General features: G+C 61.4%; 1 protein-coding gene across 5 annotated transcripts; it reads right to left on the reverse strand.

Moving 5' to 3' along the window:
- Positions 1-1,541: 1,541 nt before the first annotated feature.
- SRL (sarcalumenin) lies at positions 1,542-25,322 on the reverse strand. Of its 5 annotated transcripts, none has more exons than XM_035339898.1 (9): positions 25,175-25,322; positions 16,351-17,259; positions 16,102-16,245; positions 14,336-14,434; positions 13,392-13,487; positions 10,335-10,370; positions 6,434-6,550; positions 5,830-6,063; positions 1,542-5,171 (listed from the first exon to the last, which is right to left on the reverse strand). In XM_035339898.1, exons 1-9 carry the CDS (start codon positions 25,233-25,235, stop codon positions 4,360-4,362), a joined length of 2,508 nt encoding a protein of 835 aa, XP_035195789.1. In that variant the 5' UTR covers positions 25,236-25,322; the 3' UTR covers positions 1,542-4,359. The 5 variants fall into 5 exon arrangements, with proteins under 5 accessions (XP_035195789.1, XP_035195788.1, XP_035195787.1 ...); XM_035339897.1 differs by having other exon boundaries at positions 16,102-16,281; XM_035339896.1 differs by having other exon boundaries at positions 16,102-16,299.
- Between the last annotated feature and the right edge of the window lie 339 nt (positions 25,323-25,661).

Here is a 25,661-nt window from a genome sequence, read left to right on the forward strand (position 1 = left end):
CAGGGCGCACCCAGCCCTGCCGCCAGGCCCCAGGGCGCCTTCAGCTTCATCCCATCACTGCAGCGCTGCCCCGAGCCCCATGCCAGGAGCTGCAGACAGGATTAAGGAGAAAAGCAGCGTACAGGCCACGGGAAGAGGGAAAGCAGAAGCAGACCGGCCACCGAAGCGGAAATGGTAGGATGCAGATGTGCGTAGAAAGCTGAAGCCACTTACAGAGGATGCATTTACTCTTATTTCCTTCCACAACTATACAACCACAGTGTTTTTTAATGACAGGTGGGGCAGGAGCTGCACTGCTGGCTGGCCGTTCTCCATCCTGCATAAAAGCGCTGAATTTAAGAGCAACAATTAATCACGGGTGCTGGGAAGTGCTGGGCAGCACTTGGGATCCCTGGGAGTGCTCGGTTCCCGCTCGGCCATTCCCATCCCTCGGCAAACGGCGCAAGAAAGCAGCCAGGAAGCCAGGGCTTCCCCGTGCCGACAGCTTTAGAAGCACACGTGGGGATGAGGAGCACGTGTCACAGCGCTGCTGCACCTGTGCAGCCAGGGCTCGGTGGAGACAAGACCAGGACACTTACACACCGGTGTCCGCAGGTCCCAGCGGTGCTGTCCCCATCCCTTCTGACAGCCGATGCTGGGGGCACAGGGTGCCCGCTAATGCCCCCGGCTCACCCTGCTCGTCCCCTGCTGAGGCTGCTGCAGGCATCGATCCCGTCCCCGCTGCCACCGGGACCGCTGAAGGTCACAGGCTGCTCGCTGGAAGAGCAGATCTCCCGATGGCTGTGGTCTTGCAGTATTTTTCCTGTTGCCACTACCATTACTCCCTCTAACACTGGTAGCATTAAATGCTTGTTGCTAATTTGCATATGCATATTAGTTCTTCAGAACAGCTAATGTTGGCATTCTGCAATTAAGTGACCACTAATGAACACGCTATAAAAGGAGCAACCCCACGAACTAACCCGTGACGGAAGGTGAGGATGCTGCACGGTGGCTGCCTCGGGCTCAGCACACGGGCTGCCGGCCCACGGCCATCACAGCTCCCGTGCTCAGGTGCTGGGAGGAGGAGGAAAGCGAATCACACGCGGGAGAGCTCTTGGTGTGATAACTGCACGGGACTGAGCTGCCTCCTGTCCTGCACAGGCTCGCTGCCCAGCCAGGAGCACGCAGCACGTGAGCCCCATGGCGGAGTGAGATGTTCCTCCACCTATTCCAGCTTTCTTGGGACAAGCCCTTCTGACCAGCAAGCTAGCCAGATAGCTGGGGGGCACCAGGTCCCCGGGGTAGACCGGGTGCCAATGTGATGCTCAGGGGGGAGAAGCTGCAGCCACGCAAGGCATCAGCTGCTTGTGCATGCCCCTGGACTTCGTGTGGAATGGGGGCAGCGGGGGGACCCTGGTGCTGGGGAGAGCCCACATGGGATGGGACACGCTCCTTGTAGCCTCAGGGACGGGGACCTGGCCACTGCCCTCCCCCCGACCCTCCTGGCCCCTTCCTCAATGCCCTCAGGTCAGAGAAAAAAAACAGGCACCCGCAGGGAGTGTGTTAGGAAAATGCCAGGATTTATTAGACAGGCCGATGTTCCAGCTGACAGTTTCATCCAAATGCACTCGATCACGGGCATCTACAGGGGCCTGTGTCCCCGCTGTGTCACGCCTGCGAGTGTCTGTCCAGTGCGCGCTCAGGCGAGATGCTCGCAGCCCGCGATGCGGGGACGAGGGCAGAGGAGGTGGCCCCGGCCCGGCCCCAGCTTTGGACCCCCCCCACTGCCATCGCTCTTGCGTGGGACGTCGCGTGGGAGAGCGAAGCCCAGCGCAGTGTGCCGGGGAGAGGAGCTGGCCACGTTAGAGGAGCCCCGTCCGGGACATTGTGCCAGTGCGTTGCACGGGGCTGCAGGCGGTGGAGGAGAGAGCAAGGGGTCGTAAATGGGAGAGAAGGCAATGAGTGCTGAAGAAAAGCTGGAGCAAAAGAAAAGAAGGAAAGGAAGGAAAGGGGCTGGGAGAAAGATGGGAGCAGCCTGAGAGCACAGTGATGCTGCCTTCAGGGCTGAGGCCAGCAGGGAGAGGTCAGGCTCCTCCTGGGCTCTGGGGGCTTTCCATGGGGCACCCCGGGCAGAGCCCACGGGCTCTGGAGGGACAAGGCAGCAAAGAAAGAGATGTCACAACACAGCACTTGCAAACAGCAGGTTTGATGGACTTTGCTTACTGTGACAATGACACAGCGCGACGGCAGGAACAGCAACTCTATTAGCACATTTCTTTTGGCATTTTGATGCCATTAGCTCTTAAGAAAACCATGCAAACTCACCCAGTGGAGGACAGTGAGAGGTGAGAAAGAGTGGGTGAGATAGCGAGGGATGGCCATGAGCAATGAGATAACGTGAAAGAGGGAAAAAGGAACAGGAGCCAAGGGAGGCAGCAGGTTTGAGACCCCACAGCACTGGCTCATGAGTGCATCACTTCTCTCCAGGCTGTCCTGGTTTCTGCTTTCTCTGTCACCTCTCCTTGCCTTCACTCATTACTTCCAGTCCCCTCTGCACGAGACATGCCCCTTCCCATGCTTGGAGGTGGATTTGTGTCTCATCGGCTGTAGTTCAGCTGCACAGTCACAGTCCTCACCCCAAGCAGGGGCAAGGAGCTTGGGAAGTCCCTGGGCGGCATCACCCCAAACCCACCTGGGCTCAGGGGACTTCTCTGCAGCACGCATCCTCAGCACCCAGGGACATGGGGCCCCAGGGATCTTCTGCCTTGGCCCACATCCTGTGGGGCACGTGGCGACAAGGGGCACTGCCCTTCACACCTTTCCCATCACAGCAGAGCCTTCTGTTTCCAGCTTTCTCTTTCCCTCGCTCATTCCCTTTGCCTTCTTCTTGCCTCACCCGGCACCTCCACCTCGTCTTGTTCCTGCCAAAGGTAAGTCCTTCTGCTCCAGAGGTTTCCTGGAGAGCAGCGGTGGTTGTGGTCCTTTGGCAGGAGGAAGGAGAAAAGCCACTCAGCAGGCTGTGGCTGGGCTCGAAGGCACCAGGCTCTGTCCGGGAGCTCTTTGTCACTTGTGCTGGGCAGCGCAGCCCAGCGGCGGGGGCCACCCGTAATCCTCCAGCGCTCGCTGCCAGGTTCCAAGGTCGGCTTCCCTGGAGAAGGTCGCCTGCTTGGGTTTTGCCTTTGAAGCAAAAGTCATTCTCCTGTGACTCCCAGGACTGAGCGCCGATGCACAGAGATGAGCCAACAAAATTCTGGCTAAAATGGGTGAGGTTTGGACAATAAGCCACAGAAACCTGCCTGGATTGTCCTGGGGAGAACAGGTCAGCGGAGGGGAAAAAAGAATGCGGCTAGTCATCTCCCATTCCTGTCTGCCTCCACAGAGCACAAAAACCCGGGGCTGCTTGGAGAAAACATGCAATGAGGGCTTAAATTAGGTCAAACTGCCAAACTATTAACCCTCTGAGCCCTGCTGACTCTCGGGCTTGACTTGCCAGCATGGCTTTTTGAGGTTAATGGCAGGAGCAGGCACTAAGTGCCCTGTCTCTGTGCTGGCCTGGAGATAAAACTTGCTGACAACTCCTTGCAGGACTCTGTGATGTGGGGTGCTGCCCCTGTTCCTCCAGCACAACTCAGCCAGGTCCTGCAGCTCCTCTCCAAACCACTTCTTGCTCTGGCACGGACTTGCAGATCCCATCACGGTGATCCATATGGAGCAACAAATGCCCCTGCAAACGCCCGGCGGCGGGACTGAATCCCTTCTTATGGCTCATGCCCAGGTGCAGGCTGCAGAACAAAGTTAAGCTCAGCTGTTACATGACAGGAGGACTCTACCAGGTGACCTAAAAGCCTTGGAAGGAAAAACAGGATCAATATTTGCAGAGATTTGTAGGATTTCTGTGCCTGAAAACAACAGCTGGAACCTGGCCTCTGCTTCCCTGCGCAGCGCCGTGCCCCGGGGCTCCCGGTGATGCCCCAGGTTACTGTGTCACTGCTCGCCCCTGTGCTCTCGCCGTGCCCTCGTCCTCGCTCCCTGCTGGCTTCGTGTATGCAGAGGTTGAAATTCCAGTTCGCCTATCTCGGCACCAGTGAAGAAGCAGCTACAGTTCTAGCTCACCACACATTGCTCATACTTACAGCTTAAACATTGCCTTCTACTCAAAAGAACAAAGATAAAATGTCAGGAATTCACAGTTTTTATTCTCTTTCTTATGCCCACCCATCTTCCCCTGCCATTGATGTCAATGACTCAAAGTCCTCATTGTACAGTAGCCTTTGCCAGTGTGGCACTCAAAGGGTTAACAGACCACGGCTTCTTGGACAGATAAGACATAAGCTCATTCACCGGTAGGAACACGTGGACGGTTGTGTTACAGAAACCTTACGGCTTCTTGTAGCGATTCTTTGGGTTTTCGCCACAGCCGGTGATGTCGCAGGAGAGAACATTGGGCTTCTTCCCCAGGCCGATGCTCCCCAGCAGATCGGGGAGCTCGCGGGTGATGGCCTTCTCGATCTTCTCGAGGAAGCACCCGCCCATGTAGGAACACTGCTGAGACAGCAGCTTAAAACTGGTGATGGGGTTGATGCCAAAGAAGTCCTTGTAAGCCTCGCGGTTGGGGAGGTCAAATTTGCTGACATTGGTCTTTGCCAGAATGGACTTAAAGATAAAGAACTTGTCAGGATCTTCCACAATGTCTCTGAACACCAGTTCTCCATCACTAAAGAAGGTCATTTTGTCCTTGTAGGTCTGGAGATAGCGATCGACCAAAAGGGCGTGGATGCGCACCCGGATGGCGTGTTGGCGTATGAAGGCGATCTTATTTTCCATCCTGTTCTCAATCACCTGGTTGAGATCTTCCAGGAGTGATATCTCTTCTTTGAGGAACAGGTCTTTGTGGGTGTCTGGATGATACTCGTGGGGCCAGAAGGAGCTAACGTACACCCTGGGTGGCTCTGTGACGTTGATCAGAGGAGCCAGGCTCCAGAACAAGGCACCGTAGACTCTCATAAGCTCCTGGGTAGCCAGGCTGTCGGCTTTGTTCAGGATGATTCGGATCTGGGACTCTCGGCCCTTCAGCTGGCGGAACAGCATCTCCAGTTCCAAGCCCACGTCCAGCTTCGTAGGGTCAAAGACAACAAAGATGAGATCGGCTCTGTCGATGAACCACTGGCACACGTCGTTGAACGGGTAACCTTGAGGAGAGGAAAGAGAAATTCAGCAGTGATGGCCAGCACAGCGGGAGTCGCTTCAGGTCAAGGGACAGAGAAACCTCGAGCCTGCTGCTCACCCCCTGTCTGGGTTGGACAGGCTGTGAGACACAGCTGACTTCCCATGTGGCACAGAACCTGTTTCTCATGTGCTAAAGCACTTCAGAGTTAATTTCTTGGCATGAAAACTCATCCCTGTGAGGCTGGGCCTGTGACTGCACGTCTCCCTCAGCCTCACCTCCAAACCTCCGTTCTTCCTGCTGCCAGCCACAGCTTCCTGCTGCTCCCGTCAGCAGGTATCGGACACGGCACCGCTTTCCTCAGCGGGCACCGAGAGGGTCTGCAAGCCCTGCGGGGCCGGGCCCGGCATCCAGTGCCAGGTGCTGCTCTGGGTGCTGCTGCAGCGCCAGCCGTTGGCAAAGCCTGGCTCCAGGTGACAAACGGGACAGCAAACGCTGAGCCATGATGGCCGGGTACGTTCCCCATGCCATGGGCAGACAAACTTCGCCAACCCCCCCAAAGCGAGAACAGACCCCTCCTGTAGCCTAGGGCTCTTCCTTGTCATGTTTCAGTCATCATTGCTATCCTTCATCGTAACAGCATCTTTTCTGGAGTCCCTCGGGTGAACGCAGTGAAGCCCTACCTCGTTCTTGCTGCTTGCGGTTTTCAATGATGCCTGGCGTGTCCACGAAGGTGACTCGCTCCAGGAGTTTGTGGGGCACCTCTATCCCGATCAGCTTCTCCAAGAAGTTCTGCCCAAACTTCTCCAGGGGCGAGAAGGAGCGTGCGCTGTCTGCAGCCATCACGATGCCCTCAATGGTCTTCAGCTTAGGGCCGTGCATGATGACGGTGAATTCGGAGGTGGTGGGTTCTGCCCCTGTCCAGCACAAGAGGAGCAGCAGAGCTGTGAAATCTGTGCCGGGCACCGGCCATTGCAGGGGCTGGCCCGGGCCTAGGCAGGGAGCATCTCCCAGGCTCCAAGACAACGTTGGTGGGAGCAGAGAGGAGGATTGGGAAAGGTTTTTCTCCTGGGAGGGTGAATAAACTGGGGCTGGATGGGGAGAAGACGTCAAGTTGCCCTCACTACTTGGCTGCTGCTCTTGCAGCCATGCAGGCTCCCTGCTGCGCTGCACCCAGGGGGCTGGGGGAAGGGGGCAGGGGGTTGCGGCTGCGGGACGGGGATGTGGCAGGGGAAGAAGCCCTCCCACGGGGGCCAGGGCTCAGCGGGGCCGCGGGGAGCGAGGTACCTGTGTAGAGCTGGTAGGGAGTGTCATCCAGCCCTAGGAGGTAGTTTATCATGGAGGATTTACCGACGCTCCACGGTCCCAGGAATAGCACCATCGGCTTGGAAGTGATCTCCCCATCTGCGGAGAGGGGAAATAACAAGAGGAAGTGAAGAAACAATAGCCGTAGCCACTGCACATTTAACTCCCTGCCGTAATGAACATCCCATCTGAGCGGCAGGGCCGCAGAGCCTCGGGGAGACGGGAGACGGCCGCCCTCGGGGCTGCTCTCCCAGCACCGCCGCTGAGCGCCGAGCCACGGCATCGCCCGGCAGGGCCCCGTGCCGGCACCGCAGCAAGATCGAATCCTGTCTGCCCTGCTCTGAGCTTTGGCCCTTCTTAGACTACAGGACAAGTTGAAGGTCTTTTAGAGCGGGTCTCGGCTCGCTTCGAGTTCAGCCAGGGTGAGCTCGGGGCTGGCTGCAGGGGGCTGTTGGAGGGCAGGCGCCACAAAGCACTGGGCATGCAGGGGACGTGGCCATGCTGCAGGCGGGTAAATGCCTCGTGCAAAAGGAGCTGGGGTGTCCGAAGGCTGCAGGGCTCCAGACCGGCACAGGGAGGGCAAGCTCAGCCAACAGCCCTGCTTTGGGCTCGGGGAAAGGCAGGAGGAGAATTAACCACAGTCCCCAGCCCACGCTCTGGAAGCCCCACACTTTGCTAAGAGGCTCACGGAGCACAGACAAGGGCTGGCGTGGGGCCCGTAATGACCTGTCCCCAGCTCCAGGAGGTGCTGGGGCCGACCAGTGCCATCAGCCCGCGCCTGCACTGCCCAGCCCTGCTGGCACTGGGCACGGGGCCGCCTGCGTCAGGGGAGTTCCTGGGCCATGCTGGTCCCCAGACCATGCCCTGGGCAGGTGGGAGCGTGCTGGTCGGTTCAAGGCCAAATCAGGCCAGAAATGGAAGTAAAAACTGGATGAGTGAGCTCCCGTTTGTGGGAACCTTCCCCATCCCTGTTTCATGCTGCCAGGCAGCCTGACCCGGAGCCGCAGTCCTGGGAGAGCCGCGCGTGGACACGCCAGGGGAGAGCGAACAACAACCACACTGCGACAGGAGCCACAGAGGATGGCGGGGATGTGCCCCCTGTGTGCCCGCTCAGCATGGGAAGGGGCCTGTCTGGTGCAAGCGGGAGATTTGCCCAGTGGGGCTGGGTGCCCCCAGGAGCTGGGAGCCCTGTCCCGCAGCCATCCCCTGCTGACAGGACAGGGCACCCACAGCAGGATCAGCCCCGAGCCCTGCTCCTGCCCCTGAAGCATGGGGCGGCACCAGGCAGGCAGGGTACGGCAGCAGTGTGGCAGTCACCCGGGGGCAGTCGGACCAAACCCCCCCCCCATCTCCTCTGCCAGGGAAGACTCAGCCTTCCCACTCCTGTCTCCTCAAAATATTTGGGATCTGACTTTCTGTTCCCATGCGGGACAAAAACAAGTGTCGAAACCTTGGGCTTTCGTTACTAATCATTCCTCTGTACCACTGTATCACTGCCGCTCTGTTCACTTGCCGGCTTTAATTGGGTTTCGGATTATTATTGTTATTATCCCCTGTGATGTTGTGCCAGAGGTTTGAGGCGGGTCCCCGCGTGCTCTTTCATAACAGGTTCCCGGCCAGGTGTGGCTGGGTGAGGGCAGGAGCCAGCGAGCCCCGGCTCCGCTGCACGTGCCGGGGGGGCTCCTCGGGGTGCGAGGTGCGTGGCTCAGCACCATCCCTGTGTGCCGGGGCTGCATGCGGCCATGCCAAGGCGGGCAGCCCCTCTGCAGGTCACAGGCAGCTCGCCCAGCCCATCCCCTCCCTTGCTTTGGAAAGCTCCGGGGCCCTGGAGGACGTGAGCCTCACTGCTGCCCTGCGGAAGCAGAGCACGCCTCCCACCCTGCTGGGTGCCTGGTGGTGCCTGGCCAGGCCTCCTGCCCCGCTGGGTCCCCCCGCTGCGTCCCTCCAGCACGGGTTTGCGTCACCTTGGTGCTTCTGCCAGGGGAAAAGAGGCTCTGTCCCTGCCAGCAGCACGGCATGACGGCAGCTCCGCCACCGCGGCTCTCTCCAGCCACCCTGTGGCTGCTCGCTCCCAGCCCAGCCTGGCTCACACCACGCTTGGTGCTCTCATCCCAGCTCGTCCCAGTGCATCCCAGCTCGTCCTGGTGGTGTCTGCAGGGCAGCCTCGCATGATCTCGCCCTGCATGTGAGTGGGGGGACCCCCAGACCTTGCAGCTCTTTGCATTTCATTTGTGGTTCTGCTTAAATCACAGCAGCTGCTTCTCTAAAGGTTTCTGGAGCACAGAGAATGCTGAGACGCTGCAAAGCGCCTGGCAAACAGGGCCTGCAGGTCACAGCTCCCCCGCAGAGGTTGTGCTCATCTCCTACCGTCCAGCTCTGGCTTAGTCCATGCCCCAGAGCACTGTCGCTCCTGGAAGGGTTGCTGTCCTGCAGGGGAGGACAGAGAACTGCTTCTCTCGCTCATGGAGGGATTTTTTCCTACAGCAGTAGCTTTGTGGGTGGTTTTCCCATGTTGCTTCCAAGGCCAGGCTGCCCTCAGGTGGGAGCCCCACTGCTCTGGGGCTGGGATTAGCCCTGGGCTGGGTCTTCTCCTTCATCAAGCCCTGCAGAAGTGCTGGGTGCTGGCTCAGCCCCATGAGGGTGACCCCACGGTGCAGGTCCGTCCCAAGGACACGCAGCAAGGCAGAGGATGTGGACAAAGCCTCCCTCCTCTCCTGGCTCGGACTGGCCCAAGCATCCCGCTCTGCCCTCAGATCAGGCAGGTTCAAACACCTGGCCAGGCCATCCCGGCATCGCCCACCCTGCTAAGCCATCCCCGACCCCCAGTGCTGTCAGGGCACGCTGCCTGCAGCCCCGGCAGGGCTGCCAGCCCACCTGCGAAGCCTCCTGTCTGTCTGCAGGGCACGTGTGCTCGCGGACGGGGGGAAAGCTGCACGTGGATGCTCGTCCCATGTCGTGCTCCTTGCGTTCGCCCCCTGTGTGTGCGCACCCACGCAAGCAGCAAGCACGCTCCCGTGTGCCTGTGCAGCTAGAGACGCAGATAAAACAGCTATCTGACACATTAAATATATCTGCAACACTCTCTGCTGCCTGCACGCTGGCATGACAGGGAGCCAGAGGCCCTTGGGTACCATTGGGGCTCTGCCACTTCGGGGCCGGGTACGGAGGAACCTATTTTGGCAGGATCCTAGAGCAGGGGCTGTGGGGTCGGACACGAGGGCCAGAAGATGGGATTCCCCGTCCTTCGTGTGCCTTGTGCCACAGCAGGGACCCAGGGGAAGGGCGGTGTGATCACCGGCGCTTCTTGGCCTCCCTCCCAGCCCCTGCTTCTCCAGGCTGGTGCTCCCAGGGGCCCTGGCAGCTCCCCCTGGGCATGACACGGGACAGGAGCCAGCTCCAGCTCCCGAGAGGGCTGAGGCCGCCGCGCAGGGGCCAGGCTGTGTTAGTAGGACAGCTGCTGCTGGGTCATCAGCTTAAACTGCAGCAGGGGGGATCAAGGGGAGGCATTTGGGGAAGTTTCTGCACGTAGAAGGGTGAAAAGAGATCACCCCCGCAGTATGGGCTCGGCTCTGCTCCCATGGGTGGGAGACGGACCTGAGGGCCCACCAGGAAAGCCCTTGAACCATCACTGGAGGACCTCGCGCCCTCTTGAGACTGAACCCACGAGGGAAAGGTTTAGAAGCCTGGCAGAGGCGAGGACGGCTGCGGGGCGGGCAGTGCCGAGGCAGCGCTGTGCTGCTGAGCTCCGGGGCGCGCTGGGTGCCTTGGGGCGCGTGAGTGGCTGAGACGTGGCTCTGCTGGGGCGGGTGAAGAGTAAAGCCAGAGGCCAGTGAAGAGCTCAGGCAGAGCTGGCAGCATGCAGGGGGCAGGCAGCAATACCAACCTGTGGCGGAGGAGCCCAGGGTGCGTCCGGGGTAAGCTGTTAGCAGGGGACACGGGGAGAGAGAAAAGGTACCGTGAGTCGAAGAAGGGATGCGGCTGCCTGGGTCTGGCCCGGGCCGAAGAGGGAGCTGAACACCGGCCCTGGCCTTCTCGGAGGCAGGACAAAGCCAGAGGATGGCCACGTTTCCAGAAGGAAAGAAGGAGTTACAGTCTGTGAGCAACGAGACCCGCAGCTACCAGGATGAGAATCCAAACCCAGGCAGAGCTGCCTCGCCGGGGATGCCCTGCGCCCCAGTCCTCCTGCCCCTGCCTTCCCTGGCAGCATCACCAAGCAAACAGAGCCACACGAGGCACGCTTAGGACAGCAAGCAACCCAGACACGTGTCCTGACTGCCCCACGGTTATCTGCATGCCTCCCTAGATGCCTGGTGAAGGCAATCGGCAGGCCGTTCCGTAAGCAGGCAGGCTAATTGGCACATACACAGTAATTAGCGTCGGCGGCATGCACCACAGCCTGGTGGAAGCTTCCCATCGCCAGGCTGCGAGGCTCCCGGAGCGAGGGACATCCCCGAAGGGTGGCCTGCAGTGACCAAGCGCACGGGGGAACCAACCCATGCTGGGCATGGGATGGAGACGTCCCCTGTCGGGCTTCACCATGCAGGGAGCTGGGTGAACGCTCTGGGCTTCAATTTCGAGTCTCAGCCAGGCTCACAGCGCCGGCCACAGCTCCCCAGGGCAGGTGGCACTCGCACCGGTGTGCATGGTGGGGAGGCCCTGCTCGGCTCAGACCCACGCTGGGGCTGACGTGGCCATTGGAGCCTGTGGAAGGTGGACAAAATGGAGGGCTGCCGCGTAATGGAGGGGCGAGGGTGCCTGCGGTGGCACCCCTCTATATTGGCTTACACCTTCAAAGGTCATGCATATTCCATGACACTGCTGCCCCGCCGCTCGCCCAGCTGTCCCGCTTCCCCCCAGCCAGCTCAGCCGCAGCTCCGCGCCCTCCAGCCTCCCGTGCCGTGGGGGATCACCACGGGGGGAGGCTTGGGGCATCTCCTGCTCAAAGGGGCACCCCGATGCCAGGAACCCCTTGTGGCCACAGGCAGGACAGGGGCTCACCCCACCACACGGTGGAAGCAGCAGAGAAGGTTCCTTTAGCCCCAACATGCCCTCACCCAAAGGGGCTCCCTCGGCCAACCCTCTAATTAATCTGCAGGCTGCTCTAATTGCACCACTAATGAAGGGCTGGGGAAAACTGTGTCAGTGGGTATAAAGGGAAAATTGCTGTGCTTCAGGCTTTTAGGATGTATGATGGGGTTGGGGTTTCCAGAGGTACGTGAGGAGTTTGGTGGAAGGCGAGACAGCCCCGGTGGGAACATGTCCTGAGCTTCTCGCAGCCCAGTGGGGCTGTGCCTGGCTGAGCCAGGGGCTGCAGGCAATGCAGTGCCCCTGTGCCAGGCAGCTGAGACTCCCCAACAGGGAGCAGGGAGGTGCTGCTTGGGCGTGGGACGGCTGAGGAGCAGACCTGGATGTCCTGAGCTAGGCCACAGGCTGTGCACTGGGGCTGCATCGCATAAGGAAAGAGGTTGGGAGTCCCCTGTCTGCCCCTGCGACCTCAAGTGCTCTCCAAAATGCAGTGCCCTGGGGTGAGCTGAGAGCGGATGCTTGTTGCTGTGACCCCCCCCGGCCACCCCCCAGCACGGCAAGCAGCTCGTGGTCCCCAGGCACATTGAGGCAGGCCAAGGCAGCGCGAAGGCAGCGGCACAGAGCGGGCTGCAGGGCAGCTGCGGGTGCCTCCGGTCGTGTGAGACCTCCAACCGCCCGCCCCAGACCCCCGGTGGGTGGTGGCCAATGCCCAGGGTGTGCTGTGAGGTGGGGGGACGGGACCTGGGCTGGTGATGAGGGCTCCACAGCCCTGTCCCTACCCCGTCCTGCTGCCCCGTGGGTCTCCCCGTGCTCCCCACTGGCTCCAAGCTGGAGATGGGCTGGCCGGGCTGGGGATGAGGAAGCCTGCCTGCCAAACGTCAGAAGTCTGGCACTGACCTAGGAGTGGCATTTAGGCTGCAATGGAGGCCCCTGTAAAGCAGGAGTTCTGCTCTAGGTGGATGTGTCCTGTGGGTTCGCCCATACAAGCAGGGGACCCATGAACAGCTGCAGAGGAAGGTCAGGGTGGTGTGCGGGGTCCTTCTGGCTCCGGTGGGGCAGGCATGGCTCCCGGGTGTGAGGCCAAAGCCCTGAGGATGTCTGGGGGAGGAAGCAAAACCCCAGGGCTAGGAGGGACCCTGGCAGGAGGCTGACATGAGCACGCAGCCGAAGCATGGGGGGACCTGGCCCCAGCTCAGCACAGGGCTTTGGTGGAGGCTTAACCTGGGGCTGGAGCCATCTGTGCTTGGAAAATGGGATCCTTCACGTCAAAGGGTCACAGGAGCCTCCAGCTGTGTGAGCATCTTGGGGCCAGAGCAGCACTTTCCTCTTCTGGAGGGACACGTACACTGCTGGGGCTCAGCCCTAGCCAATGCCCATGGCCACGGGAACCTGCTCACCTGATCCAATGTGTCTGTAGTTGCCAAGGGGTGGAAACTCTAACTCCCGGGATGAGTGAAGGCTGCCGAGCTTGAGGAATACCCTGCCCACATGGCCGTGTCCCATATGGAGCAGGAAGGATGCCAGCTCCAGCCACCCCCGGGAAGCTCAACCCCAGCCTTGAGAGGTCCTAAGCTTCCTTGCCAAGCCTGTCTTGCTGGGCCATGATCTCTGCTTGGCACGGGTACAGGGCATTGATGTTGAGCAGGTGGAGGACCCAAAGCAGGCAGGGTTCAATGCTCAGCCTACACAGATGGTCCTGACAGCAGATGGGCTAAGGCAGATGCGGGAATGCCTGCCGCTGGGTGCTGGGTTCACTAGGGCACGTCCTCCAAGCCCAGCATGTTCATGGCCTTCTTGGGAAGCTGTAGAGGAAGACGAACTATCCGAGCCTTTCCATGATCTGCTCTCTGCACTGCTGTCTGAATGCATCCCAATGACCTGACGGTGCCGGAGACCCCGGTGCCCGCAGCGTTACCTGTGATCTCGTGCTGCCTCAGCTCATTGTATCTGTAGGACTGCTCCAGGGGCTTGATGGAGGAGTGGTAGATCTTCCTCAGCCGCTGCAGTACTCCTGTGGGAGCAAAATCATGCAGATGGGTGACAGGAAAACCCCAGCCACCCTGGCTGCATCCCTCCTAGGTAAGCTGCTGGGCATTCCCTGCAGACCTTGAGGGTGACAGCTGATCAAGAGACGCAGCTCATGCTTGAAATCTTGGCCAAACTGATCCAAGTCACGCATCTTGATGCCCCTGCCCTGCTAATATTTCCTACTGGGCACTGTCCCCATCTCCTGCTGGTCTCGTGCTTGCCAGCAACTGATGCAAGGAACCTCTCTTGTTAATGCTGTTTAGCACTCAACACCCGTGATCCCCAAAGTCCTCCACCACGGAGCCCAGGGACCCCTGCTGCAGCCAGCGCTGCCCCCCTGCTGCTGGCATTTCCCAGCCACTTTTATTGCTTCCTTTCTACTCCTGACTGCCAATGGGACCAGCAGAAGCAAGCCTTATTAGAATAATACCCAATCCATAATTGGAATAAAAATCAAAACCCCTTATTATAAGTTGCCCCAAGCTTCTCTGAGCAGCAGGCAGCAGCGTGGCTGGCCCAGGCCAACTCATGATTTGCCAGCCTCTCTAGCCGCCTCATTCTTGTACGCTCTTGGAGCTGTCTTTAAAATACCTAAAATATGCTAGTCCAGTGTAAGGGCTGGTACTGAAGACACGGTGCTACTGCACCCACAAGAAATAAGGCTAATGACAAAGCAGCCTAGGGAAGGAGAGCCCTGACCGTGCTCCTCACGGAGCAGAGCAGGTTTGCCAGACTCAGCTCTCAGACAGTGGCAGGGGGCTTATCCTGGAAGCATTGCTGGGATTAAAGGAGCAGGGTTTGCACGCATCGGTGCCACCCAGGCTCCCTCACCTGAGAAGTCGTCGGCAGGTTTGTCTTCATTCAGCTTGAGGGTGTTCTCCAAGTGGGACCGGTCGCGCTTGGTGGGCTCGCTGGCATCCTCAACCTCTTCTGGGGGGAAAGACAAGGAGACCTGTTACTGCTGGAGCTGGCAGTGGGGGACCCGCACAGGAGCTCACACAAGCTGCTGCTGGGGAGAGGGCTTTGGGGAGCACGCACACCCCGAGCCCGTGGCCCCGCTGCGCACCCGGCACCTGCCAGCTTTGGCACGCCGCTCGGTTTCTGTTTTGCAAATGCTCCTGGAAGCTTGGCCGGGGCTGCTGGGGCCATGGCTGCTGGGGGAAGCGTCACAGGCAACTGCTTGGCTCCGAGGAGGGGCTGGTGGGGGAGGCCCCTGGTGTCTCCAGAGGGAGAGGCGAGGGCCGGTGCTCGCAGGGAATGCGAAGGATGTGCCTGGAAGGGGCTCTCGGGCGCTGGGGAGCACAGGGCGGGGGCATGCAGCAGCTGCTGCCCACGGGGCTCCTGCCCGCCCCGCTTCTCCCCCCGGCAACTGCAACTCCTCTCGGCTTTGGGTGCTCTCTGCTCTGCCCCTCTCCCTGTCCACCCCCCAGAAATCACACGTCGAGCTGCAGACATGAGGGTTTGCGAGGCCCTGATTCCCTCCTGCCTCTCCACCTCTGCCTCCCACCAGGCTGGAGGCTGCCCCTCCGGAGCCTCCCCGGCTTGGTGCTGTGGCAGGAGGTGGCCCTGGGCACCTTCCCCAGCCTCTCCGCAGAGCGGGACAGAGGTGTCCCTGCTCCGGGCGTGCTAGGGGAGGGGTTGGCACAAAGAGGGCCCCATGGCTTAGGGCTTTGAAGCAGGGCCTCAAGGACGTGTGCCCCACTGGCTGGGCTGGGGTGTGGGTGCCCAGGCAAACAGGGGCACTGACGGGCCCTGGGGCTGCCCCAAGGGACTGTGCTGAGCTTCTCCCTGAGTGTGGGGCTGAGGAAGACCTTTTGACTTGCCAAGTAAAGCCACAGATTCCAAACTGGGTTTTCCTCTCGGCACAAATGTGAGCTTTTTGAGCTGGGATGTTACGGAAGGAAGCAAAAAAAAAAAGAATCAGCTGTGTCCAAAGGTTGCTGCCTAGCCCATGGGCCAAAGTCCGTAAGCATTTCTAGTAAAACATGGAAGGGGAGGGAGTCACTTTTCCTGAGCTAGCTCACATTTCGGTGACCAAACACACCCTGTCCGTGGCCAGAGCAGGCGTTTCAGCAATTCAGCAGGCTGAATTGGCTCTTTACACGTTCCTTACATGGCAAGGGCTGCGGGCCAGTGGCTGATGGACACAAGACCTGCCGGCCTGGGCAGCATCCTGCCTGCATGCCAAGAGAGACGGGAGTTTGGTGTGGTGGACTCTGAGGGCTGATAAATGTCCTTTAGCAGGTCTGTGGCTGCTGAAAGGGGCTGAGGGGAAGGGCAGCAGTTCACGTGTCCACAGATGGGAGAAGTCATGGGCTTAAAGTGCAGCGAGGGAAATGTTGGCCTTGGTATCGCTGCAACAAGCACCTGCATTGCTGGCATCCGCGGGCTCCCACCTGCACCATCGCTGCCCGTGGCGCGGCCGGCCCGGCCGTGCAGCAGTTAGGGGCGGGCGCAGGAAGCACAAGCGTTAGGAGAGGGCCATGCGTTAGGCACAGTTTAATGAGCCAAGCGCAGCTCCGCCAGGTTGATAGTAGGTCACTCTCGCCGCCCTCTGCTCACTACGCTACGGCACACCAACAGCAAAAGACTCCAACCTATCTGGCTGTGCTGGCGCTCAGCGGCAGCAGGGTGGGCGCTGGGGCTGGGTGGGCTCTCCGTTTCTGCCAGAGATGGGTTGTCTGCAGGGGGGTTTTCCACTGCTGCCGGTGGGTCTTCTGCTGCTGGAGGGTCTTCTGCTGTTGGGGGATCTTCTGCTGCTGGAGGGTCTTCTGCTGTTGGGGGATCTTCTGCTGTTGAAGGGTCTTCTGCTGTTGGCAGATCTGCTGTTGGAGGGTCTCCCGCTGCTGGAGGGTCTTCTGCTGCTGGTGGGTTTTCCACTGCTGCTGGAGGGGTTTCAACAGCTGCTGGTGGGTCTTCTGCTGCTGCTGGTTCTTCCACTGCTGTAGGTGGGTTTTCTGCTGGGCTGCTGCTGCCAGAGCCAGGTTCCACGTGCCCACACGGTGGGTGATGGCAGCTGGTAGGGCCATCCTTGGCTTCTCCCTTGCTGGCAGCTGCTGCTTTGCTGTGACCACTTTCCCCTAAAACGCTCGTCTCTTCCTTGTCACTCCCTTCAGCTCTGTCCTCTGGCCCTTCTGGGCCAGCAGCGTCCTCCTCAGACTCTCCGTCCTCCTCAGACTTTCCCTCTTCCTCCGACTCTCCTTTGCTTCCATCTTCTTCAGACTCTCCACCTTCATCTCCCTCTTCCTCAGATTCCCCCTGCTCATCATCTTCCTCTGAGCTCTGCTCTTCCCCTTCTTCTCCTCCCTCAGGAGCAGGCACCACTCTTGGCTCCTCCATTTTCTCTCCCTCAGGCTTCCCCTGCTCCTCAGTGGCCACTTCCTCGGTGCCATCATCAGTCTCCTCATCCGCCTGGTCGCGGAAGCCATCTCGTGGGCCAGGCTGGTGGGTGGCTTCTCCTGCTGCCTCAGGGGCGCCCAGCATGGCATCATCCTCCCCGGGGCCCTGTGCCCTGTGGGGCCCCTCCTGGCTGAGCCCCATGGCCCCACTCGGGCCTCCCTTCAGCTCTTCCTCCCCCTCGCCGCCTCCCTCCTCTGCAGCACTGGGCACGGAGGCATTGGCGGTGCCGCCATCTTCCTCCTCCTCAGGGCTGCCGTCGGCGGCCATCTCCTCCAGCCGGGGCTCCGCGGCCGACAAGGGGTGTTGTGTGGCATGGCCGACATCTTCGGTGCCCACTGGGGCTGGGGCACGTGGCTCTAAATGATGAGAACAGCTCGGTCAGTCTTACCGCGCCCGCCCGCGGCTGCGGGGCACGCGGCCCCGGGGGACAGCGGGGGCAAGAGAGGGGGTTCGAGGCTGTCACCAAGACTAAATTCTCCTAACGCATCTCCAATTCCAGCTCGCTTTCCTGGCCGTGGCAAGAAGCTGGATGCAAAGAGGTGTTTGCGGGCAGAAGCACTGATGCTGCGCGGGGCTGGGACGTGGCCCCGGGGCCGTGCAGGCTGTGGGGCGCCGCAGAAGCGCTGTGGGGCCAGGGCGAGGCGGCGAAGCAGCCCTGAGAGAGAACCCAGTGGTGGTGGGGATACGAAAGTGGGGCGCTGGGTGCGAGAGGCCTCGGGCACTTGGCAGGTGAAAGGGTCCTTCCCCAGCCCCGCGGGGCGGCCAGGGTGGCCGGCGGCTCCCCGGAGCGGGGCCGTGCCTTTCCGCAGCCAGCAGCACAGGAAGGGCTGGGCCGGGCGGCACCACAGGGCCTGACCCCGCAGCGGGGCGCGGAGCTATTTATTGTGAGCGTCCCTTCATTAGGAAAACATTTGCCACTCCGTGCAACTGGCTGGAACACAATGAATTTGTTCTGCAGTCCGGGAGAAGTCATCTGTATTTTCCATAGGCCTCCGACTGCATTTTAACATTAGTCAACTGATGCCAAAAATAAAATATCACCAGCTATACTGTCTCTGTTACAAACAGTTGCTGCTAGTCTAAATAATCCCCTGAAAACTCCAATGCCTGCATACCAGGGAAGCGTTTCAGAGGAAAATAATGCCTTTGTACTCCAGCTGGCAAGCAGATGCCAACCGGGAGAAACGCCACCTCCGCCCAGGCCGCAGGAAGGCAGCGGGCATGGCGAGCGGCGCGGGCACGGAACGCGGCATGGGGCCGGCATTCTCCTCCGGCCTCGTGCACCGCAGCCCTGCGGCAGCACACCGCAGCGCGGTGCCGGGGACACGGGGACCTGGCTCGCTGCAGTGTGTGCTGCAGCACCGCTTCAGCAGCGTGAGGGTGTGTGTCTTAAAACACCTTTGAAATTTTGGGTACCACCCATCCCCGGTGTGAGCACGGCAGGAGCAGAGCCAAGGACAGATGACTTCTCCCGGGGCCTCTTTGTTCACTGCAGCCACTTTGCCCGAGCAGCCCCAGAGCAGAGTGCCGGGCAGGCGGCCGTGTGTCCGTCCGTGCCATGCCGGGGCCAGCCACGCTGATAGCCCGCAGTCACACGACAGCTGAGGGCTCGCACCGGGGGACAAACGGTGCCAGCGGAAGGCAGCTGGGAGGCACCAGCCCACCTCAGCCTGCCAGGGTTTGTAGTCCTCGTGCAGCCTGGCACCATGGCTCAGAGCTGCCAGCATCCCCACGCCTGTCACAGATGAAGTCACCCTTCTCTGCCCATGCTGACCACCCGAATCCTGTCCTAGCAGGCGGCTCGCAGGTACCCGCAGGCTCCACATCCAGCCATGAGCATGGCAAGCCCCACGCAGCTCCCACTCCTGAAGAGGCCAGCCGGTACAAGGTGTGCTCTGCTCACCTGCAGCCTGAGGCTCCCCACAGTGGATGGGGACAGGGAGACTCTCAGCATGGCCCCAGAATAGCTGGTGACCTGGAGGGCTTGGAGAGAAGCTGATTCCTGAGTGGGCATTTGGAGAGGGTCAGGGCAGAGGAGGGGACCAAAGGAGACCCCACCGGAGATCTCTGGGGCCGGTGTGTCCCCTCTGACTGAATGCAGGGGACGGATGTGTCCCCTGGGCAGTGACCCCCTGGGTTCCCATGCTCAGCTGTGAGCCATCCCCTGTGGGAGAAGGGAAATGTTCCCCACGCACTCAAACTGGGATATTCCTGCTGGTGTGTTGGCCACGGGCTTTATTTCCTGTGACCTTCACGGCATTATATAAAGTCCCACTCCCCTCTCCACCTCCTTCTCCCTCCTGTTTCCCCTACATGGTCTCCAAATCCATCACAAGGCGAATTGTGCTGATCTGCAGATGGCCGGCTGACGAGCGCCGTGCAGCAAAATGGGCCGAAGGTTATGGGCTTAACACCCTCTGCCCGGCCTCCGTGGGCTAAAAATACGTCCAGCAACTGTACGGTGGGGTCAGGAGGAGCAGCTCAGCGGGGGCACGGATGGCACCAGCCCCCTTGCAGACACCCACTCGCTTGTCCCCAGCCCCAGGGCCCCGGCGCCACCCTGCCAACCAAGGGTGACATCCTCGACCAGGAGCTGTCCCCACGCACTGCGGGAGAGAGTGGGACAACCACAACGTGCAGACCCATTGTAAGATGACTCCAGGGCTCCCCTGCTTCACACCCTGCATTGTACTGAGCAACATCAAAGAGGAGACCTTGCCCCCCTTGGTGGTGGGACCCCAGGTGCCCAAGCTTGCACCAGCCCTGCCCACATGGCTGGGGACATGACAGCCCTGTCCCCAGCTGGGACAGCAATGGGGGCACAGCCGTGACGGGAATCCCACCGTGGGCTCGGTGTGCCGCAGGACACCGGTGCTGATGCCAGGAAGAGGGATGGCTCTGCCATCCTACGGCTACAACGCAAGTGACCCTTCCCTGCCGTGGTGCCTCCCGCCATCCTCTCACAGCGCTGCAGGAAACGGCAGCACCCCATTGAACGGAGCCCACTGGGAGGGATTGCCTCTGAGGACGGCGCCGGGGCTGGGGACAGCCAGGAGGGACAGATGGGCACAGGTGGCCCCGGGAAGGACACTCTCCCCCTCTGGCAGAAATAGGAGCCCCGAGCGTGGGGCCGGCGATGTGCAGCACCGCGGGGATGGCTTTTCAAACGCCCTCTTCCCCTGCCCGAATCCCAGCCCCTGCAGCACACGGGGAGTTATTTCTGACAGCGTGGCTGATTCAGAGATCAGCGGCTCCGCAGGCTGTGGGAGCAGTGTCCCGGGAGGCACAACGAGATGCCCTTAGGGGCACAGAGCCCCACACAAACCCCGACTTTGCCTTTCCCTGCTCTCCTGTGCTCATCATGGCCCCCCCTTTCCTTGCTTGTGTTTTACACCATGGGAGAAACAGAAAAGCCATCTTTGCCTGAGCTGGTTTCTGTTCTGCTCTTCGAGGAAGGGGGACCCCGCACCCCAGGCACACGTCCCCATCTGCTCCGGCGGCCGTGCCCATCCCGGAGGGAGCAGGAGTGGCAGCAGTGACGGTGGCACTGCCCAGAGGGACACGGGCAGGACGAGCAACACGGACTGAAGGGAAACCAAGGCCAGGCCTGGGCTGCCAAAGCATTATTTCTTGCCATCGTTACTTTTATTTAGGCCTGGTCAAAGAAAGGTTCCGGTCAAATGGGCTCTTTGACTTAGGGGGACATCTTGCTGCTATGAAAGAAGGAAGCACGTGTTTCCTGCTGGACATTTTTGTACCAGACCCGAGGAAACCCTCAGCCCCTTTCTTCCCTCTTTCTGAGGACTGGCAAGGCAGCACGAATCCCAAACCCTGTGCCTGCTTCTGACAAAGTCCTCCAGAGGTGCAGGGAGGTGGCTGGGCTCCAAAGGCACCGCCTGGCACCTCCCGGGATTCCTGTGGCACCGGCCGCACCATCCGACCCGCTGCTGTCCCCCTGTATCACGGCGATGTCCCTGCCTCTGCTCGGGGACGGAGTGGGGAAGGCACAGAAGGTCTGAAAGGGAGGATGCCCCACGCTGCTGCCAGACTGCTGCCAGGGCAAGCTCCTCGAGGAGGATTTGCCTCGCCACCCAGACCTAGCACAGGCAGCGTGGCAGGGCAGCAGCTCCTGCCTGGCACCCCCGTGCCTCAGTTTCCCTTCCTGGGCAGTTCCAGCCACCCCAGTGCGTTTTCCAGCCTTTTTGCAGGAGAAATCCCAGCGTGATCTCAGAAATCCCATATGCCCACCTACAGGGGGAGATGTCTGATCGATGCAATCACGCTGCTGACAGGGGAACAGATTTGTCAGACTGAAAAAAAAAAAAAAAGACTAAAAAAAAAAAGACTTCATTTCTGTAAATAGTAGAGTAGAGCTGCATGATATTTTGATTAAGGAGTCAGGGCAAGGAAACCTCACTAGGATGCACCAAATGGATTAAACCAGGCTCAGGGCTTGCTAAATATAGAGATGAAAATTGGGAATCATTTCTGCGGGGTGTTTTCCAACTGTCTTCCCCCAGGGTGCCCACCCTGGTGTTCCTGTCAGAGACCTGGAGGCAAACCCGAACTCGTGGCCGGTGCCTTGCAGGTGGCACAAGGACAGGGGCAGCGGATGGTGGTGACATGAGCGACTCCCTGCCCAGGAGGCCGGGGTCCAGGCACAGCCCGAGGCCACGATGTGTGGCGAGAGATGCTGAAGGACTCGGGGCTGGAGGCGGAGATGCCAAGGTGGGAAAGGCTGTGCCATGGTTGGGAGACCCCAGGGGAGCCCCTTCCTTTGGGGAGCCACTCCTGAGAGGGCACGCTGGCCTTCTCCTTGGGCTGCTGGTGAGGGGAAATGTCATCAACTGGCCCCAGGGGGTGCTCTGGGCCATGACCCTTCATTCCTCTTCTCGTTTTTGCCAGGGACTCCTGGCCACCTGGGACAACCATGGGACAACCCCCTCGGGGCTCACCAGCCTGGATTTTGGTGCTGCTGCTGACGCTTTGTCCCACAGGATCCTTAAATCCTTGGGATCATCCAGGCAGGGACGCAGCGGTTACCCAGACCCTTCCGGGAGCCCCAGCAGCAGGACAAAGGACACGGACCCCAACTCAGCCGGGACCCCACCATCCCCGGCTGGCACTGGGGCTTTTCTCCTGGTGCCAGCGCCCCGGCCTGGCTCTGGGTGCCTGGCCGGAGACTCCCCGGCCCCTCTGCCAGCCCCCGCCGGCACACGAGCTCGATGGCTTCCTCGGGCTATCGCTTACAAGGGAAATGTCCCCGCGGGCTTAAAATAGCCCAGAGGAACACTGCCAAGCACCAGCACCGCTGCTATTCCTGCGGCGCCTGAAGAATGGGGTGATTTTAGGAGTGATTTGGTCACTCTCGGACCTGCCTCACGGGCTGGGATTTCGGCACCCCCAGTGCCAGCAGCAGGCAGGTCGGTGAGGAGGGATGCGGTGGGGACGTGGTGGGGACATGGTGGGGACGTGTTTCCCTGGCTGCAGCTCAGCTCCCAACCCCTTCCCCATGGGGACCCTGTGCCAAGGGGGCTGCACACAAGCGAGGTTTCCCATCCACACGTCCTGTGTGGCTGGATGTCACCTGCACAGCGTGCCAAGAGCGCTCCCAGAAACGTCGGGGCTGGTGGAAGAGGGCGTCACATCACACCAGCGTGCCCGACATCTGCCTTGCTGTCCTTGGCCAACAATTTGGGAGGGATCTGGGTCACCCACAGGGGCTGGGATATCCACCAGCTGAGGGGATGGGACGGGGATGTAGGTGGCACGAATGGCCAAGATCTGTGGGTGGCTGTGGCACCCCAAGGCCTCTGCCTCTGCACCCAGCAGCAACGGTGCCCATGGAGGCAGCCCGCCCCAAGATGGCATATTCCTGGTGACGGAGCCCACCGCAGGTGACATGTCGCAGGTGATAGAACCCCCTTGTGGTGACATGTTGTGGGTGATGGGGATCACCCCAAAGTGACACGAGGACGTGGTGATGGAGCTCACCATGAGGTGACATGTCCCACTGGTGGAGCCTACGCCAGTGTTATGTCCTGGGGCACGTTCCCGGGAGATGTGGCTCTCCTCAAGGTGGTGTATCCCAGGCAACAGAGCCCACCACGAGATGACACCTTCCAGGTAGAAGTGTCCACCACATTTCCAGATGACATTTTTGAGGTGGGTTCCACCCCAAGCTGACACGTCCTGGGTGCTGGGGACTCCACAAGGACTCACTGATGGTGCCCACCCCCGGTGACACATCCTGGGAGGAGGCAGGGTGAGGAGTCCCGGGGCGTGGTGGCGGTGGCCGAGGCCGCTGCCACGGGGAGAGCCGTGTGCCAGCCCCGTAACGCCCTCTGCGCCGTGCCAGGGCTTCCCTCAGCTCCTTGCCCAGCTGGAGGTGGGCAAGCACCCGTCCACGCCGGGGAGCTCTGCCAGCCCCGGCCACGTGGGCCGCGGGCCGTTTTGGCAGGGGTTGAACGAGCTCGGGGCCCTTCCCACCCCGGGAGCGGTGGCGGGGTCCCAGCCGCCCCCAGCGTCACCACAGCGGGGTCGGGCACACAGAAGCTAAAGAAAAATAAAACTAGGGGGGCTTTACCCCCACGTGCCAAGGATGAGGCTGGGGTTGGTCACCGGGCTGCAGGAGCCACCCCAAGCCCTCGCCCCGAGCCACCAGGTGCCTGTGACAGCCCCTCTGGCCGCCCGTGGGGTCCCCCTGCGTTCTCCTCACCACAGGGCCTTGCAGGTCCCACGGGAAGCCGAGGCCTTCAAGATGGCAGCAGCGCCTACGGGAAAAGCCTACAGGGTGACAGGGGCCTCCTCCTGCAGCCCAGAGGGGAGCTTGTCCCAGAGCCCGGCTCTGCACCAAAGGAAAAGCCAAAGCCACCTCGCCCAAGCACCGGGGTGAGCCCAGCCGGGCTGGTGGCCACCTCCTGTGGTGACAGGTCCCCCACACGGCCACCAACCCGGCCCTGGGTGGCACAAGCCACTAGCCGTGCCCCTGGCACTCCTGTCCCCATCCCCGGCGCACGGCTCCACGGAGGTCCCCCAGCCACCGGTGGGACACGTCCCACGCCCCAAAGCCCTTTTATTCCCCAGAAGGGTAAAAGATGCCCTTAAAAGGATAAAACTCCGCCGGGCCGGGGGTGCCGGGCTGCGAGAAGGCAGCAGCTGCGGGTGCCCGCGCGCGGGGCCGCGGTGGCGCGGGGGCCAGGGCGGCCGCAGGAGCTCAGTGTCCCGTTACAGGGCTGTTTCCATACTTAGCCGCCCCCCGGCAGCGCGGCCGCCCGAGCCCGGCCAGGCAGCGAACCGGCCCAAATTAACTCAAGGGCAAGCAAGGGTAACGGCGATGCCGCCGGCTCCCTGGGGGACGCCCGGCCAAGCACTGCCACGGGGCCGGGGTGTTAAGTGGGGATGTTCCAGCCCGGGGTAGGGGGTCTGGGGGTCACCCCAATGCTGTCTTGCTTGGCAGACGCTTGGTGGGTGGGGGGGGTCCCGTGCTGGGTGCCCCGGAGCCCATCAGACCCCACAGCCCGTGGGTGACACTGCCCTCAGCACGCCAGCTGCAGCACAGCCCCTGCGCCCACCCCGGCTGTGGAGTGGGGACCTTCACCGCCCCCCCCCCCCCCCCCCCATGTGTCCCCGCATGGTTTTGGGGTGACTGCAGCCCTGGCATGGATAAGCTCAGCCGGCTGCAGCCCTGCAGCATGTCCTGCGTGGGGCACCCACCCTGGGGGCAGGCTGGGCTCATGGGGCACCCACTACCCCGGGGGTGCTCACAGCCCCACGGGCACCCACAGCCCCACGGGCACCCACAGCCCCACAGGCACTCACAGCTCCGGTGGGCACCCGCAGCCCAACAGGCACCCAAAGCTCCGTGTGGGCACCCACCACCCCATGGGCACTTACAGCACTACGGACACCCACAGCCCCGAAGGCAGCTGCAGCCCCAAAGACACCCACAGCCCCACAGACAACCACAGCCCCGCAGGCACCCAGACCTACATGTGCACCCACAGCCCCACTGGGCACCCACAGCCCCACGGGCACCCACAGCCCCATGGGCACCCACAGCCCTATAGGCGCCTACAGCCCTGTAGGCACCCCACAGCCCCAGTGGGCACCCAGAGCCCCACGGAGCCCCACAGCCCTATATGCAACCACAGCCCTATAGGCACCTACAGCCCTATAGGCACCGCCAGCCCCCTGGACACCAGCAGCCCTATAGGCACCCCCATCCCCGCGGACACCCCCGTCCCCGTGGGCACGGTGCGGGAGCCGTACCTGCCGTGCCGAGGAGCAGGAGCGAGGCCACGCAGCAGCACAGCAGGTTGAGGCGCTTCATGGTGGCTGCCAGGAGCGCTCTGCCGCTCGCCGCCTCTATTTATACGGCGCGGGGGCCGCGGGGCCGGGCTGGCGGCCGTCAGCACAGCCCTGCACAGATGCTGCCGCCGCCGATCCCGGGGGCCCGCAGCCGGGGGACGAGGACGGGGACAGCTGGTGTCAGGGAGGTGGCACTGCCCATGGGGTCACCGTCCCGCGCCAAGAGCTGTCCCCAAGGATGGGGACAAGCCCTCAGCGTCCTGGGGACATCTGAGAAAAGTCCCCCCCCATCCCAAAGCCCAGCAAGAGCAGGGGGTGGTGGGGATGGGGACCACTGTGCGGGAGGCCACCCCCATCCTGGGGCACGTCGGGCCCCCGGTGGGCACAAAATTCCCTTCCCCAGCCCCCCCAGCTGAGACACGGCATAAAAACCGTCCCTGGAGCCCCC

This window comes from Oxyura jamaicensis, chromosome 14 (genome assembly GCF_011077185.1).
Source record: "Oxyura jamaicensis isolate SHBP4307 breed ruddy duck chromosome 14, BPBGC_Ojam_1.0, whole genome shotgun sequence".
NCBI classification, from domain to species: Eukaryota; Metazoa; Chordata; class Aves; order Anseriformes; family Anatidae; genus Oxyura; species Oxyura jamaicensis.